At 41.7% G+C, this 16,732-nt stretch overlaps 1 protein-coding gene across 4 annotated transcripts; it reads right to left on the bottom strand.

Annotated features, from left to right (window-relative positions):
• Positions 1 to 10,072: 10,072 nt before the first annotated feature.
• On the bottom strand, positions 10,073 to 16,647 carry LOC133890751 (serine/threonine-protein kinase EDR1-like). Of its 4 annotated transcripts, none has more exons than XM_062331272.1 (10): positions 16,327 to 16,647; positions 15,802 to 16,218; positions 15,248 to 15,473; positions 13,119 to 15,045; positions 12,953 to 13,030; positions 12,562 to 12,714; positions 11,710 to 12,021; positions 11,452 to 11,574; positions 10,611 to 10,698; positions 10,073 to 10,471 (listed from the first exon to the last, which is right to left on the bottom strand). In XM_062331272.1, the coding sequence occupies exons 4-10, from the start codon at positions 14,838 to 14,840 to the stop codon at positions 10,296 to 10,298; spliced, it is 2,652 nt and encodes an 883-aa protein (XP_062187256.1). In that variant the 5' UTR covers positions 14,841 to 15,045; positions 15,248 to 15,473; positions 15,802 to 16,218; positions 16,327 to 16,647; the 3' UTR covers positions 10,073 to 10,295. The 4 variants fall into 4 exon arrangements, with proteins under 4 accessions (XP_062187256.1, XP_062187259.1, XP_062187257.1 ...); XM_062331275.1 differs by having other exon boundaries at positions 15,248 to 15,373; XM_062331273.1 differs by having other exon boundaries at positions 16,375 to 16,647.
• Between the last annotated feature and the right edge of the window lie 85 nt (positions 16,648 to 16,732).

Below are 16,732 nucleotides of genomic sequence, written 5' to 3'. Positions count from 1 at the left end.
GGTCGCTGCAAGTGAACTCTGACGTACTTGCTTTCATATTTACCATAAACTTTAAATAATTTACTATGAACATCTATAAAATAACTAGAATAATCACGTCAAATAGCATCACCTAGAAGTTGGATAACATTATGAAAGCCTCAGATTTTAGCTTTAGGATCTAAAATGAATGCAAAGGAGTACGTGATAGGAATTTCTTTGCAATATTTTTAATATTTAGTTTTCATATGAACTACACAATCTCTTAGAAGTGGCTCGGAGCGGGGTGGGACTGGGTTGTGTAGAGAATCATCCAAATATTATTATAATTAATCATTAAGTCGGTCATTTCCTTAATCACAACTATAATGATTAACCAGAATACTATCCCGGTAGTCCCGGCATGTGTTTTGTGCCTAAGATCAGAACATGCACCTTTTCGATGTATACCATCACAGCAAATCTTAATAAAGAGCAAGTAATTAACATTATATTACAAGTTCTTAAGCATTTACAATTTCTGATAATTTACAATAAAAGAAAACTAGGATGACAATAAATAGACCAACTCCTAGACAAAAGAGAAACTACGCGGCGAAAGACAAAAGCTATAAACAATAAAAGATAGGAGGAGCCATATGCCCTTAGGCTCCATTGTGGGGAACCGTCCAAACAATATTCTAATTAATCATCAGGAGGATCATTATCCATAATCACAACCTCGACGATTAACCAGAATATCATCCCGGTAGTCCCGGCAAGTGTTTTGTGCCCAAGGATAGGAACACATACCTTCCAACATGTACATCACAACATAGCTTAATAAAGAGCGATTAATAAATATTTATATTACAAGAATTAAGCATGCAACCGATTTCAACAATTTACAACAAAAGAGAGCTAGAAGGAGACAAAACCCCTCAACTCCTAACCACAAAAGAACTACGCAGCGAAAAGATAAACTTATGAACAACAAAAGAGGACGGCGCCACATGCCCTTAGTCACCGTCTCAAAATGCCACCTTCAGAGTAGGATGCATTACTCTTGCCCGCGACCCTGATCGGCAGGCACGAAGTGGCCAAAAACAGCTTTTTCTCCAACAACAGGAGTACCTGAAAGCGCAGGCATGAGTACGAAGGTACTCACAAGACTTAAACCATATAGAGCACATATACATAGCTCGACTCCAAGGATTATGCGTTGATCATTAGCAAGGATGAACCACAGGTTAGGTAAAACATATGCACTAAGCATCCTAGACATATGTGCGAGCGACTGAAACTTAACCAAAACATATGAAAACTACCTTGCAACTAACAACTGAACAAGTGTAACTGGAAACAACATGTATAACAATAAGTAACAAGAACCAACATCACAAACTCCCACATACTGAACCACAAACCATACTCGAAACTCTACGACCGATGCAGATGGACAGAAGCATGCTCATGACTGAGAGCGTGGCAGTTCGAACTGTTTATACACCCTGCAGGGGATACTCCTGGACCCACACGATACGAGGACCATTCAGCTTGTGCCACCGACAAAGTGCACACAAGGGGGTACTCGTGACAACCTTTCCCAACCAGCCCCAACCGTTTGGATCATGCATTGTTCGGCGCGGCGGTACTAGAACTACTCCCGGAGCAAACTAGTACCGCTACAAGCCCGCCCGCTCACACCGTCCATGTCCAAGCTCAAAAAGCCACAGCTGCAAAGGTATTCGGCTCGCTTTACCATTAGATCGGCATGCGGTGGGTAAGGTAAGTGCTAAAGCCAACAACACCGACGATCGGTGCTTAACCGGCACAAGGCGATCTACGGTGTCCGATTTTCCTCTACCGACCTACCCAGGGGAACTCCACATCCGGACAGGACAAAACACCATCCTAGCACCGTCCACACCTCATCTCATACTCACCACTCATACAACCATCTCAATCTCAACAAGTGTATGTAATCATAAGAAGGTCCTATGCTCGCGAACAATGGGATGCGCCATCGTTCGACTTCTACCGAATGATCTAAGCATGGCTAAGCATATAAGTTGAACTCATACCTAGACATTGACAACATCTCAAGGCTACAAAAAATGTAAATACATAAGTATTCAAGGTAGAAGAATGCAATCGATATATGTTCTATCCATTGTTACCTGACACCGACTCACTAAACATGCATACATACATAAGCATATTTCATCAATTTTAAACTTATCCAATTACACAAGAGGGATCAATATACTTAGTTGCTTCCCTGGATGCACTGGCTCAAACAGGTGAGACACCTCGGGATCGCCCTCGGCCTTCGGGATCGATAGATCGACGATCTCTAAAAAAGATCAACGCATGCAATGCAAATGAGTATGAATGAAGTGCAAAAAGAATCAACGCATGCCACAAAGCTTAACACATGCTAGAAGTACAAGATATGCGAATCAACACAATACTAAACGATCTAAACGAAATCCGGAAATTAACACCCATCCAGAGTATCCGGAATGGTTCGGAGTATCCGGGCTCGGACCCTCTGGGTGACTCTCCGGAAGAGGTGCTTGGTTACTGCTTTTTATTTGACTGGCCTGGAGTATCCGGGTGAATCCAGAATGTCCGAATTCTTGAGTATCCAGGCCATCCTCCAGGGAAGGCTCTCGGTTAGCATTATTCTAACTTGACTCGGAACTTCCGGGTTGGTCCGGACTATCCTGGATGTACCGGACACTCCGAGTGAGGTTCCAAACGAAGCTCTCGGCTACACGATCACATAACTACCCGAAGTCTCCGGGTTTGTCTGGATAATCCGAGTGATACAGGCTTGGATTCTTTATGATTTTCCCCACTCAGGTGATTTGACTTATTTTACAAATCTGTGCTACACAAACGTGCATATGCCCTATCCAAGAGATCCTAAACCAAACTCGCACCCTAAACCCTAACCAATTTTGAATACAATTCAACGGGCAAATTCTGCTGGACCCGGAGTATCCGGGTGAGTCCGGAGTATCCGAGTCAGCCTAGAAAAGCTGTTCTCGAGTGGATTTTTGGTTGATTCGAGTTGCGATCTTTTTCAAGCCTAAAGGGAACATGTTAGGGATAGTATAAGGGTACTAGAACTTACTCATCAACTAGCAATACGACTCTAGAGCTCATTTTCGACTAAAACCCCATTTTTGCTCCAAAAAGCTCAAGAACGCCAAGAACTTCAAGAACTACTCAATTCTTCCACGAAAACAAAAATAGATTGGATAGATGAGTAGCTCATGAGCTAGAGAATGCAATGGTACTATACACATACCTTGAATCCTCCACTTGAGCTTGGATTTTGGAAGAAAAGAGAAAGTGCTTGAGTGGGAGAGTGAGAGGGATGAGAGCTGCTGCTGCAGCAGCTTGGGTGGGCGTGTGGAGTGACGGGAGGAGAGAGAGAGGGCAGGTGGGGTGCTGCCCACTTGAAAGAGGGAGTGGGTGATTGGTGGGCCCACATGTTAGAGAAAATAGGTATTTTCAATGCAATTTCTATTCTTTTCTCCCTCAATTTTCTTTCTCTTATCCAAATAATTTTTAATGAAGTGCATTAGTGCTCCGGATTACCATTATGCAAAAGTTAAGCATAATGCTTAAGAAGCATGCTTTTGCTTAAATGCGTGATTAAGAATTTAGGACGTGACATCCACCAACGTCGGCAGGCGTGAAGTAGCCAAACACTAGCTCCTCCTCTCCGGTTGCACCTGAAAGAGCAATGTGAGTATGAAGGTACTCGCAAGATTTAATTCATAATTGGTACATATAAATAACCTGACTATAAGGATCATGCATTTGGAGGTTAGCAAGGAAACAACCACTTGGTTAAGTAAATTTATGCCAAACGCAACTTTGACTCAAGTGTGTAAGCACCTACACCTAACCAACTACACCTTTCTATTCAGAGAGCAATATCATAAGCATAATTGTGACAGAACCAATATAAACATATATATTAATAGAACCATCTCAACCACAACCCAATATATCATACCATATCATCCCACATTCGTGACTCTGTGACTGTTGCAAATGGACAGAAGCATGCTTATGATCGAGAGCGCGGTAATTCTAATTGTTTTTACACCCTGTAAGGGGTACTCCTTTACCCACAAGACTTAAGGATCATATGGTTTGCGTGACCACATAGGTCCACAAAAGGAGGTACTCATATCAACCTCCAAGTAAGCCCCGACCGATTGGGACATGTGCATCTAGGTGCGGGGTCATCTAGAACTACTCTCGGAGCAAACTAGATACCTCTTACAAGCCTATTATGCTGACAACACCCGAGACGTTCAAGCCAAAGGATTTGTCTTATCGTTCCCATATGCGACATGTTGTAAGAACGGAAAGTGATAAAGCCAACTGCAACAACGGTCGGTGCTTAACCGATTCAGACGGATCTATGGCATCCAAGGCTCCATTCTAGATCCATCCCTAACGCCTGCCCAAACCTCGTCTCAACCTCACGACTCATACATCCCAACATCAATATTATTTCCTTTGTGAACTAAGTAATCCCTAAGCTTGCAAACGGGGGTTGAACGACCGCTCGACTTCTACCGATGAACTATGCATTGCTAAGCATTCCGGTTAACCTTTAAAGTTAGACGTCAACAATATCATACTGAGGTTACAAGGATAAGGATCAACAACAACATCAAGGTAGAGGTAATGCAATCAACATAGGTTCTACCCATATAAACCGACATTGGACACTCTAATCATGCAAACACACATAAAACATAATTTACCAAATTTGACTCCATATGATCCAAAGTAGTAGGTTGAGTATTCTTAGATGCTTGCTTTACTGCTCCGGTATATGCCTGACACTGCACGCGCAACACTCACATAATTTCGGACCACTCTCGGTCGCGCCCGCGTCACAGTCTGGTCCTTCATTCTCTAAGGAAGAACACATGCAATGTGATGAGCATGAATATGATGCAATGAAGTATGCCACATGATGCCTAACATTAAGTTAAAAGTGCCAGACATGCGGAAGAACAACGAAGTTTGCAATCTAAACAACTTTAAAAACTCAGGCATAATCCAGAAGTTCCGGGTTCAACTCGGAACCTCCGGGTATGGAATTTCTGGGTTGACCTCCGGACAGGGGCCCTTGGTTAGTAATTTCTGAATTAACTCAGAAGTTCTGGGTCAAGTTGGAACTTCTGGGTTGAGCCGGAATATCTCGGTTAGCTTCCAGGTAAGGGCTCTTTGTTTGGCTTTGCTTTGTTTATCCTAGAACTTCCGGGTTATACCCGAAACTTCCGGGTGATTGGATTTTTCGGGTGAGGCTCCGAGCGAGGGGGCTCTATTAAACCTAACTTGAGGTATCCAGAACTTTCAGGTTCTAACCTGGAACCTCCGACTGGACAAACTTGAGCTTTACTATGATTTTCCTCGACCTATTTAACTTGCATGTTAAATCTACCCCACATAAACCTACATATGCACTATACAAAGGGTTCTAGACTCAATTTGCACTCTAAAACCGTACGATTTTTTTTAGTACAAACCAATTTGGTTTACCCGGAACTTTCGGGTTAAACCCGGAACATCCGGGTTGTTATAGAGAGCATTTTTTGCGGGGAAAACTAGCCAATTTGATTTGTAAGCCGGGTTAAACCCGGAACATCCGGGTTGTTATAGAGAGCATTTTTTGCGGGGAAAACTTGCCAATTTGATTTGTAAGCCACACCAATCCAAGGAGAAAGGGTTTTGCATTAGTTCATAGGGTCTAGACCTCACTCATCAACCTAGCAACTTGATTTTATAGCTCAAACTCATCTGAATTCCCCCCTTTGCTCCAAATCATCAAGAACTCGAGGCACTTTGCAACGAAGCTCCAAAACTCAGATTTTGACCAAGCAAAATGCACTTTCATGCTATGGGATCCTAGGGGCTTACCCAAGGTTTTTTTGCCGAGGTTGGTGATCGTTGGTTGAATGAGGAAATGGTGGAAACGCTTGGGGAAGAGGAAGAAGACCGATGCTCCCCGTTCTTCAACCAAGAACACCAAAACGAGTCAAGAACAGCTCGGATCCTTTGGGAATACACAAAAAAAATGGATGGATGGGAAGCTTAGGATCTAGTGATCATGTGGGTACCACATACATACCTCGGTTTCACTTCTTGGGGGAGGAATCCGAAGAGGAAGAGAGAGAGAGAGAGCTAGAGAGTGAGGGAGAGCTCCTTACTCTTGGCCAGTTGGGAGGAGAGGGAGCATGAGACAGAGTGAGGGAGAGGGAGGGAGTGGGTGGGGCTGTTGCCCCATTGAGAGATGGGATGGTTGGCTCACCTATGTGGGCCCAATTTGCTAGAGAGATAAGATATTTTCAATGCGAATTTTATTCTCTCTCTCAAAAATCTTTCTCTCCTTTTATTAACTCAAATCAAGGTACTCTAATACTCCAAAATAAATTTGCTCAAATTAACATGATGCTTATTAAGCATGCTTATGCTTAAATACACACTTAGGAGTTTTGGGACGTGACATGATGGGTGGGGCTGGCCAACATAGGGGTGGGGGTTGGCGGTGGCGGGGTAGCAGAGGGGCAAGGTTAGTGGCGGTGGGGCAGGGATCAGGCGACGGTGCAGTGCGGTGATGGGATTGGGAGGTGATGGCGTGGACGATGGACTGTAGCTGCTGGATCGGGGGGAGAGAGATGGGGACGAGGTCACAGACTGGGGACTAGAGACTGAGTGTAATCTGAGTTAGGGCCGGCTAGGTACTAAGGGGATTAGGGTTTGGAGCGTTGGGGCCCAACTGTTAGAGAGCTATAAGGGTTTACGAGTTTCGCAGGTATTGGTATGCCTTACCCATACTTGTATCCATCTATCTGCCGGGTAGTATTTTTCGCACACGAATGTATTCGTAGATACTAAATGATATTCATACCTGACCCTATTAGGGTATTTACCCATGGATAAATGGGTAATCGGGTTAAATTACCATCCCTAGTAGAGTTTCACCTTACTGGCATGTACAAAGCAAACTTATGTGCATGCACTCCCATTGCAGTGCAATACTGTTTATATGTTATAATTTGTTGGTTAGAAGCATTCAGAAAATATATTGCAGCGGGGAAATCATTGAGGTATGTTTGTAACCTCTTTAAACCAGATTTTACTATAAGATTAATAACATGATAGGCACAACGCTAATGTAAGAAAGATTCAGCATATGAATTAAAGAGCGGAGTGAGAATATTTATTGATCTAGAGTTCGCACTAGCATTATCTAAAGTAATTGTAAATATTTTATTTGTGAGACCTAAATATTCTACTACTTATGTTATGCATTCTACAATATTTTCATCAGTATACACGTGTTCAACAATCAAAATCCTATTATTCTATTCTATAGTTACCAACCATTATTCACAAAATGAGCAACTACGCTAAGGTAATCCTCTCTAACCTTACCTACCCATATATCTGAGGTCAAAGCAACTAAAAAATTACATATTTGTAAAAGATCTTTAAGCTTGCTACGACACTCAATATAGGAGTTAACAAGATTTCTAGTTGTTGTTTGTCTAGAAACACCAAAAAGACTTAGGATTATGAGCTTGCTTAATGTAATCTTTAAATACAGGAGACTCATCGATGTTTAGGGTAGATCCGCTCTTGCAAGGGAGAGGCAAAACTCTTTTCGAGCATTATCGGGGTTGTAATCCCAATGATGAACAAAACCATCAGGGGTGTACTACAATCTGCAACAACATTTGCCTCATGCTGACTCTAGACTTTTGTTTGCAAGTTGCAGCGTGCCTCTTCAAGTGTCCCATTCCACCTGTAGACTTTGAAGATAATTCATGTTTGCATATATTACACTTAGTATACCTTACCTTGACCACATATTCTTTTCTTTAGACATTTTCAAAATCCTGCCACACTAAGGACGTAACGAGTCTTGATCTTTTTGTGCAAGTGATTGATGACGCTTGTGCACTTATAGAGCCTAACGATGGAGCTACAGTTGCTAATGTTGATGCAGTTTCACTTTCACTATCGCCCCTCCACTGCTATCAAAGGGTGCATATTCCCCTTCCATTCATTGAGGGAAAAAAATCATGATCCATGAATGAAACTACAAAAAGTTAAAAATATTAAGACTAGAGCAATGAAAAAATTATTAAGACTAGAGAAATAAAAATATTTAAAACAACAAACTTAGATGCAAAATATGTACCTTGATTTCTTCAAACAAGCTGGAAGCCGGATCTTGAATATTTGGATTTTGGGCAATAACTACTATGAATTTTACCACATTTTTGCAAATTCGCAAGAACTACGGAGAAGAATGAGAGGAGCACACGATAGAGCTAGCAAGATTTTTGGTGTGGAATGTGATGGGGGGGGGGGTGTCCTATTTATAGGCAAAATTTGGCATTTTTTTATTTTTAGTATTTTTTATATCTCAAATGGCTATTAAAAACAATTATATTTTCAAAATAAATAAACTAAACAGGCTAATCATGCCGCCCGTTAGGTGCAATATTGTTGCAGGCCATGCGATGCCAAGGTGATGGCCCATGCATAACTCCATGGCTAGGTTGGCTTGGCACAAAGCTTGCCATGCTTGACCAATGGGTTTGCCAGTAGTTACGGCTCAATTGGTCATCTCTGAAGATCATTATAGCTATTACCTTAATTCTTATGACAAGTTTAAATCAGTTATATTTGGGATCAAAGGGAGCATTGTACTTAACTGATTGTTAAATTATCAAGCCTCTAAACTTGGGCACATCTCAGTTGAAATAGTACTCATATCTCGCAAAATCTTTGCACGAATTTCATAAGGAACAGTACGCAGGAAACAGATTTTTCTTCTTGTGTTACAAAGATCATGTGTCGCCGAGTTGAATGCATTTTACAGTGGGCGGGGAATGTGGAAGAAGATTGGTGATGGTAGCAGGAGCAGGGGGCTTTTCAGGCAGAAAAGGGGTTGCCTTTCTTCTCTTCACGCGATGGGTTCAGAGACCTCACTCACTGCTTGCTTGTGTGGTGCTTGCTTTTTCCTGTGCTGTAGTGGAGCTAGGATTGTAAAAAAAGCCGGATGTTCGTGAGCTACTAGAATGACTCGTTGAAAGTTTGATTTGAGACTGGCTAGCTGAGATTTGAGCCGAGCTTGAGTCTAGTTTGAAGCTAGCGAACCTTTTATACTATTCAATAATTTAATAATTTATACGTTTGTTTATTTTTACTGTTAACGAGTCTATTCGAGTCAAGCTTGAACAAAATCAGCTTCAATTGGGCCGAGCCCGAACTTATCTCTAGATTAAATCGGCAACTCGAGCTCGCTCAAACTTAGTTCGAGTTTCTATCTAAGCTTGTGCTTGACATGCTATGTCAGGCTCGCTCGAGCTCGGTTCATTGACAGCTAAGGATGTGATTGGTTGTTCGCATGTGTTTATCCCGTATGAAACATATATGTAAGCTAAGGGGAAGCAGGCTAAGCGAAATCATATTTGTTAAAAAGAAGAGTGTTTGGTTGTTTGAATTTGTCTGAACAGACTGAGTTAAGTTTCTGATTGGTTGACTGAATCTGAGACCTCATGAGCGGATATAAGAATTAAGCATGTGATTGATTGCTCGTATAAAAATGATTTTGTGACATTGACAAGTAGATTCGCTTGTATGAGTAGATGCGGGAGTCTACATCCGTCGGACCAGATTACGAAATTGAGCTTCCATCTCAAACCAGATTACAATATGTATTTACATCTACTGAGCAAGAATAAAACAATATGTACAGATAACCAAACATATACCTCTATAAAATTATAAATATCTACCGAATCAGATTCCAGCAAGGTTCCTCTCGGGCCAACAGATTTGGGCTAAAACAAGCGTCTTGGGCCAGATCAAGCAAAACCAGGCCAGCCAATGCCGCCGTCCCTTCCTTTCCAACGGGCCTAGCCTAGTTAGTAAGCCGGACATGATGCAGCCTGAGATTTCCCCGGTCAGGTGTGGTTTGAGCCCAACAAGGCTGGCCGGCCTACGCCTCCCTCAATCACTCAAACATCACTAGAAATGCAGCTCCTTCCTCCAAAAAAAGAAAAGAAAAGAAACGCAGCTACATTTTCCCAATTTCCAATGTTTGAATTCCACAGTTTCAGTAACAACACAGTAGCATGCGAGTTCAATACATGGGGAGACTGAACTTTACATTTTTCATACTGAGACTTGGTACCAATTTTAGAACAAATTTATTCATACATGACTGCATCATCCTCTAACGGGACAGATACACAAATAGAGAGTGTTGTTCATGCAGGTTAACTCGTCAATTCACTCTGGCTTGCTTCTAGGATGGCACCAAGCCGGGATGCGGCTTCAGTGAAGGAAGGTCGTCTCTCAGGTTCAGTTGACCAGCATTGCTCCATCAGTTTCCTCCATTCTGGGTTACATGAAGCTGGCACTGGTGGCCTCAGTGTGTTACTCAAAATACCCCCTGCATACCACCATCAGCAATCACTATTACACAAATATCTTTGCCACGACTAACAACCCAGACAAAATTCCCTGGAAATTGTACACAATAACTCCGACAAACTTGGGAATCAAACTTGGAAATAAAACTATAAGCATACCTATGACTCCTCCATAGTGCATGCCATCGTATGGATCCTCACCCGTGAGAATTTCCCACATTACAATTCCAAAAGAATAAACATCAATCTGTGTCAACACAAAAAAGACGTATTTTAAGCTAGAAATTAGAACAAAAAACGTCTAAGTTAGGCACCATAACTATTTCTTTTTGTGATGATAAAATTATTTTTTGACGAATTACTTGCCGTTAGCCCGTTATGCTTTAATGCATCACTTTAGTTTTCATAAGTTGCTTGTGAGTACGTTGTATTTTTTTGTCTAAATCACATGGTCGTTAATATTTATAGATAATTGCCAGTGAGCAAATAAAATATCTTTGCCATCATGGTTTAATTTGGTTAAAATAACGTTGTGATAACTGTTGAGTAAATACCATGTACATCAATATCTCATTTCTGCAATGTAACGTCCATCTTTGTTGTCAGAAAGAGCCTACATATCAATCAACAAGTTGTTTGTTAAATTGACCTGTTATATCAAGTCCTTTTGTGTTAAACTCTATGATATCAATTTTCCTTTCTGACAATATGCTGCCAAGTTGTTTTCCCATAGCATCTTCGCGTTCCCAAATCTACAAAGACACAATAGGCATAGTTCCTCTTCTTTATTTATTTTTTCCTTTTTTTTTCACGCGGGTACAGTTTATGATTGGTTTGTAACGGAAGCTAATTGAGAATTTCGACATTAGAAATTTTGATAGGCTTTTTTGGGCAGATATAGGGAACTCTTTGGGCAGATATAGGCATATATAAAACATGATTGTTCAACACTATGTAATACCTTCACACTTGCAGTCATCAAGAAGACTCAGAAAAATACCTTTTCGGATACTTTAGTGCCACTCATTGTCAGCAACTCTGGGGCCATCCATGGAAGTGTTCCTCTCATCCCACCAGAAACCAGGGTGGCGTGTTTCATCTTCGATAAACCAAAATCACCAACCTGTAGTAATTGATTCTCTGTTATGCCCACTAACACAAGTTGTATGCAAAAATTCAGCTTTCATGTCATCTTGTCCACTACTTGCATTTAGAACTTGAAATGAAACAAATTTTATGCTACTGAATAGTAACTTACCTTGCAAATGGGGCGACATGGATCCTTAACATTCACTAGCAAGTTATCACATTTTAAATCAAAGTGGACAATGTCCTTGGAGTGCAAGTATTCCATTCCAATGGCTGCATCCATTGCCAGCATTATCCGTTTGCGCCAATCAAGATATTTGTCTTTGCGAAGGAGGACTTTCTTGAGAGATCCATTGACCATGAATTCTGTTACAGTAGCTAATGTTCCCCCAGGTCCATTATTTACAACTCCGTAAAATGCCAGAATATTTGGGTGGTGAAGTTTCGCGATGATGGCTGCTTCTCTCCAAAATTCTGTAATCTGCATGTTTACACATGTTGTATTTCTTATGAGTTACGATGGACAAAGCAATGTTTCATGCCTTCTTTCTATTAGGATTTAGTTGAGAACAATTTCTATATAGAATCTCTGATTCTGAAACCAGTATCAAGATGATACTATGTGGCCATTGCAGTTGTTGCCCTCATCCCACACTAGCTCACTTTTGCAGCCAAACATAGCAGCTGACTGCTTGGCTTGGAGCTGTCTGGTTTGGGCCCTATAATGTGCATTTTAGCTTGTTTAGAGGAGAGTTTGGTGAAATTGGTGATCTCTGATATTATTTCTCAGTTCAGATAATCTCAAATATGAAATATCAGAACATGGCTACACTTAATGGTAACATGATACAAATGCAGAATCATGAGGGTGTTTCATTACTAGGAGTACAAAGCCATAGAATCTACCTCCTAAACTGATCAATTATTGAAACTGGTCTCATCTGAGGTGACCATGGACAAGGAACTCCTGGGCTCTAAGCCTGTAACTTCAAAAAATGCTGGTGAATTTATATAGGCTTACCAGTTTTTCTGCTTGAGGTGATGGGAGCATAAAGCAGCTGTTCTTTATCCGTTTAATGGCAACATCTGTTCCCTTCCATTTTCCATGGAAAACTGTTCCGAATGCACCGGAGCCCATCTCACGGAGATCTTCAAGGTCGTCGTTGCTAATTATCTGCCATCAATTATAGGAATAAGTACTGTATATTTTTCTATTTAATGGAAAAGGTAGGAATGTCTGTGGATATTTGCTGATAAATTCGCTCTTTTGGACATGCTCATTCAAGTCTTGTATTACGAATCAATTATTATTTTTTAATTATTTCTTTTTATCCTTTCAGATATTTTTCCTATCAGTGCAGTTTGACCTTCAGAAGTAGCTAAGTTACAGATTTCAAAAGTTGACTACAAACCTGGACATTACTTGTAAGACCTCTGCCCAACACTTCATTTTTCGGAAGACCTTGTTCACTGCTCTTGGTTTCATGTTCCTGCCAGAAAAAAGATTATTCAGAAGTTATGCAGTGAATTTTCTTTCTTTCCTCAAATTAGCATATGAAATGAGATGCGCAGATGTACCTCAAGCTCCGATATCAATGGTGCAGTGTCATCTTTAGACTCTTGTGATGGACTTCTGATCTGAGGATTAATGCTATCAGCACCAACTGACCGAGATTTGATCATTTTTGATGATTGTTTATCTGGTCTTAGACTGCTGGGCCGCCCTTGTCTCTCGCTTGAAGCACGCACTAGAATATTTGGTTTCAGCTCAGTTGTCTTGTCGGAAGATGTAAAAGAGCTAGAAAGTGCTGTTTCAGCGCTAGTGATGGTAGGCTTAGAAGGATGATCTTTCTTTGAAGTGTTACCACACGTAATAGGAACGGCAGGCTTTGCCGTGCTGTTGGTTGCAACTGACTTCTCCATAGTATGCAGGTTTAAACTCATGTACATATCATCATGGCCTTGCATTTGTGTAGCAGACTCATGACTATGTTCTGGCATCTCCACCTTATTTTGCAATTGGAAGTTCTTATTCTTCCATAATGGTTCTTCTGCTGAATGAGACATACGTTCTTCCTGGGTGCTATGCCTTTCTGGTTTCATCTTGCTATTGTCAGAGCTTGTTTGTTGATTCACTGTTTTCTGGGAACCCTTTGATAAAGATGCAGGCATTTCATTCGCGGACCGACTTGTATGTGCCATTAGGCTATTGTTGTTTGAATCCGATGATGATATATTCACACTACTGTTATCTAGTGGTATCAGCAGCTCTTTTCTTGATGATCCTTTTTCCTGAGCTCTTGTAGCTTGATGGCCCTTCTCAATCATGTTGGTAGCAGTTCGCTGCAGTTCTAGCTGATGCCTTGAGACAGTCTTGCCACTACCTGGCTCCCTCTTAGCTTTATACATGAATTTAGATGGCACAAATGAACCAAAGTGAACACCAGTCATCTTTCTACCAGAGGTGATCAGGTTCCCTTCACTGTTTTGCGCCTTGTAATCTTTTTTGGCCATCCGTGTTAGGAAACGTGGAGTAGGAAGTCTCTCCAGCTGTCCACTTGATGTTTTTGGCGATTCTACAACGATACTTTGTGAGGGTTTACCTTTAATGTACAGTGAAGTTTCCTCTGCCCTGTCTGCCAGCAGTCTTTTCTCTTTGATACCAAACACCACCTGATCTAGGTCATTGGTTGAGGTGCTGCCAAGGCTTTGCATTCTTAATGCCTCTCTTGGTCTGTCGAATCCATTGACGAGAGCAATGAACTGTGCTTCCTTTTCTGCATCGGATGAGCGTTCTACAAGGAAGTGCACATTGTGCTCATCGTCATTAGCAGAGAAGAGGTACATGGTCAGCCTTTCTTTGTTTCCATCTAGCACAATGCACTCATCAATCATATGCCGAAGGTCGTCATCAGAGGTGATAGAAATGAGCATGTTTAGTTGCTCCCCTGGGAGATGGTACTTGATTGTGTGAGCCTGCCTTATTAACTTTGTTGTCTTGCAGGTCAGCTCATACCATGACATGTCCCGGTTAATCTGAACCAGATGCCTCTCACCACCGACATATCGGAGCTCTCCGTCACTTGGCCTTGGTAAGAATGTACCGCCAAAGTTGCAGATAAACTTGATCTTCATTGGTTCAACTTCATAAGGGTTTTGGAGGAATCGCTTGCAAGATCCTTGGCTGCTGGTGTCACTGAATGGAGGATATGTTGGCAGCTGCTTTTGTGGTTTCTGTTCACAAATGTTAGCTTGTTCCCTCCAGTCCATGTGACTGGTTACTGGTGCCGGTGTTCTCATACTTTTGTGATGGTCTGAACATTAAGGGTTCGTCATGTTTGCTTTCAAGTGAAAATCCCTCATCAGTCTGACTGAAGTAGATACTTCAGTGCTTCTCTTTGACCACTTGTCACCAAGAAACCATCTGGAGTCCTAGGACTGACGTGAAGGGCTCTTGATGGCAAACTTGTTGAACCTTTGAATCTGTAGGTCCAAGACCTTCAATCTAGCACGTATATACTCAGGTCATGATAGAAAGACAATCCTTGTACACTGAACTACACAAGATGGCAACAAGGAACCAATTGCTAAAACTAAAAAATGTAAGCAAGAGAACCATAAATGGCTTTTCTTTCTAACTTTTTTGAGTTTGAGTTGGGTGCCCAAAATTAATACGAAAAGAACGCAGAAGAGATGATGTTACTAACCTCTGTGGGTTTCAGTTGACGGGTTGCTACCAGAGCTCAGAATTGAACATTGCCAACTGGTTCATGTTGTTCGCCTCCGTTGTGTTCAAGATACTAATATGGACGACTGAGCCGAGTCAACTTGGTCTGATAGTTTTGGACAAATTAATGAGTGGATAGAAATTGTTGTGTTAACTGACTCAGCTGTGAGGCATTTGATCGATTGGGTCGGCAGCACCTTCAATCACTTGACGACGACAGAAAACAACAGTTTAAATAAAGGTACACCACCATTTCTTGATTTTTGCTTGTTTACTCCCAACTGCTTGGTTTTTAAATTATTGTGTATGTTGTAAGTCCAATATTAAGCTTGACAAGAGTTTCTTACCACTTTTGTCATAATATATTCACCAACTTGCATAATCTGTGGGCTATATGGTTATCTGAATGATCTTTTATCTAATTACGCATATATACATTATCTAAAAAGCTACACAGTTATACAGAATTATACGAGCTGTGACCTCTACTTAATATATATACCTATCATGTATACTATTCAAGAGGATTCGAACCTCAGTTGTCACATGACCTGGGGCAAGGGGCGGCCCTTCTTAATACCTTGGTTGTCATTGTCAGATGTAAGCATGATATTAGCTCTCATCTCTGTCAGCCTTGATTTGTATGATCCAGAATTGCCGAAATCAGTTTGGAGTCTATACTATAAGGCCGTCCATTGCCCAGTTGGATATGTTGCCTTCAAATGGAGCCCATCGCTGCTGCAACGTAGCTCCCAGTCCAGTTGCTGCTACTATTTTAGCAATTAATATTTAAAAGGCAAGCTGCAGCTATATATCTGGTTACCAGCATGACGGCAGGTGAGCAGCGGTGTCATGCGTAGGCACTAGTCTTGAGCCGGATGATTAGGAGAAGCTGAGCTAGCTGTGGAGTATGATATTGGTAGTAGCTCGTAGTACCGGCGCTCACTATCACTGTCACAAAGCAAATCACAAAATTTCTTCAGCTGTGCGAGACCATGTTCATGTGAAATTGAAGGGCATACATACAGAAACCATGATTTTTCAGCACTATGTAAATACCTTGACACTTGCAGAGTTGTAAGTCATCAAGAAGACTCGGAACAGTACCTTTTCGGATACTTTCATTGCCAGCAACTCTGGGGCCATCCATGGAATGGAGGTGTTCCTCGCATTCCACCAGTGAGCAGGACCAGGGTGGATTGTGTTTCATCTTCGATAAGCCAAAATGTGACCAGCAAGCTGTGGTAATTGGTGTGATTCCCTGTTATGCTCACCAACATCGGATATGCTCTAGTTTCAGATATCTACCTGCCCGATAATAAACAAAGAGGTAGCCAGCTAGTTTCCAGTATCCCACTGGATTGCGGGCCCCACAACCTTGGCCCGGCGGCGCCGGCGCCGGTCCGCCACACCCACGCCTGATCACGTGCTGCTGCGTGCCGTACCCGGTGGCGCCTGCACCAGT

Source organism: Phragmites australis, chromosome 14, assembly GCF_958298935.1.
Source record: "Phragmites australis chromosome 14, lpPhrAust1.1, whole genome shotgun sequence".
Lineage (NCBI taxonomy): Eukaryota > Viridiplantae > Streptophyta > Magnoliopsida > Poales > Poaceae > Phragmites > Phragmites australis.
This window is presented reverse-complemented; position numbering and strand designations above follow the sequence as displayed.

What these genes read in the sequence shown, in the direction of transcription:
- LOC133890751 (XM_062331272.1), bottom strand. Translation starts at nt 14,840, where the DNA reads ATGAGAACACCGGCACCAGTAACCAGTCACATGGACTGGAGGGAACAA. An exon ending in CATTGATATCGGAGCTTGAG is followed by an intron (nt 13,031 to 13,118) that starts GTACATCTGCGC and finishes TTTTTCTGGCAG; the next exon opens with GAACATGAAACCAAGAGCAG. An exon ending in GCACTAAAGTATCCGAAAAG is followed by an intron (nt 10,699 to 11,451) that starts GTATTTTTCTGA and finishes GTGTTGACACAG; the next exon opens with ATTGATGTTTATTCTTTTGG.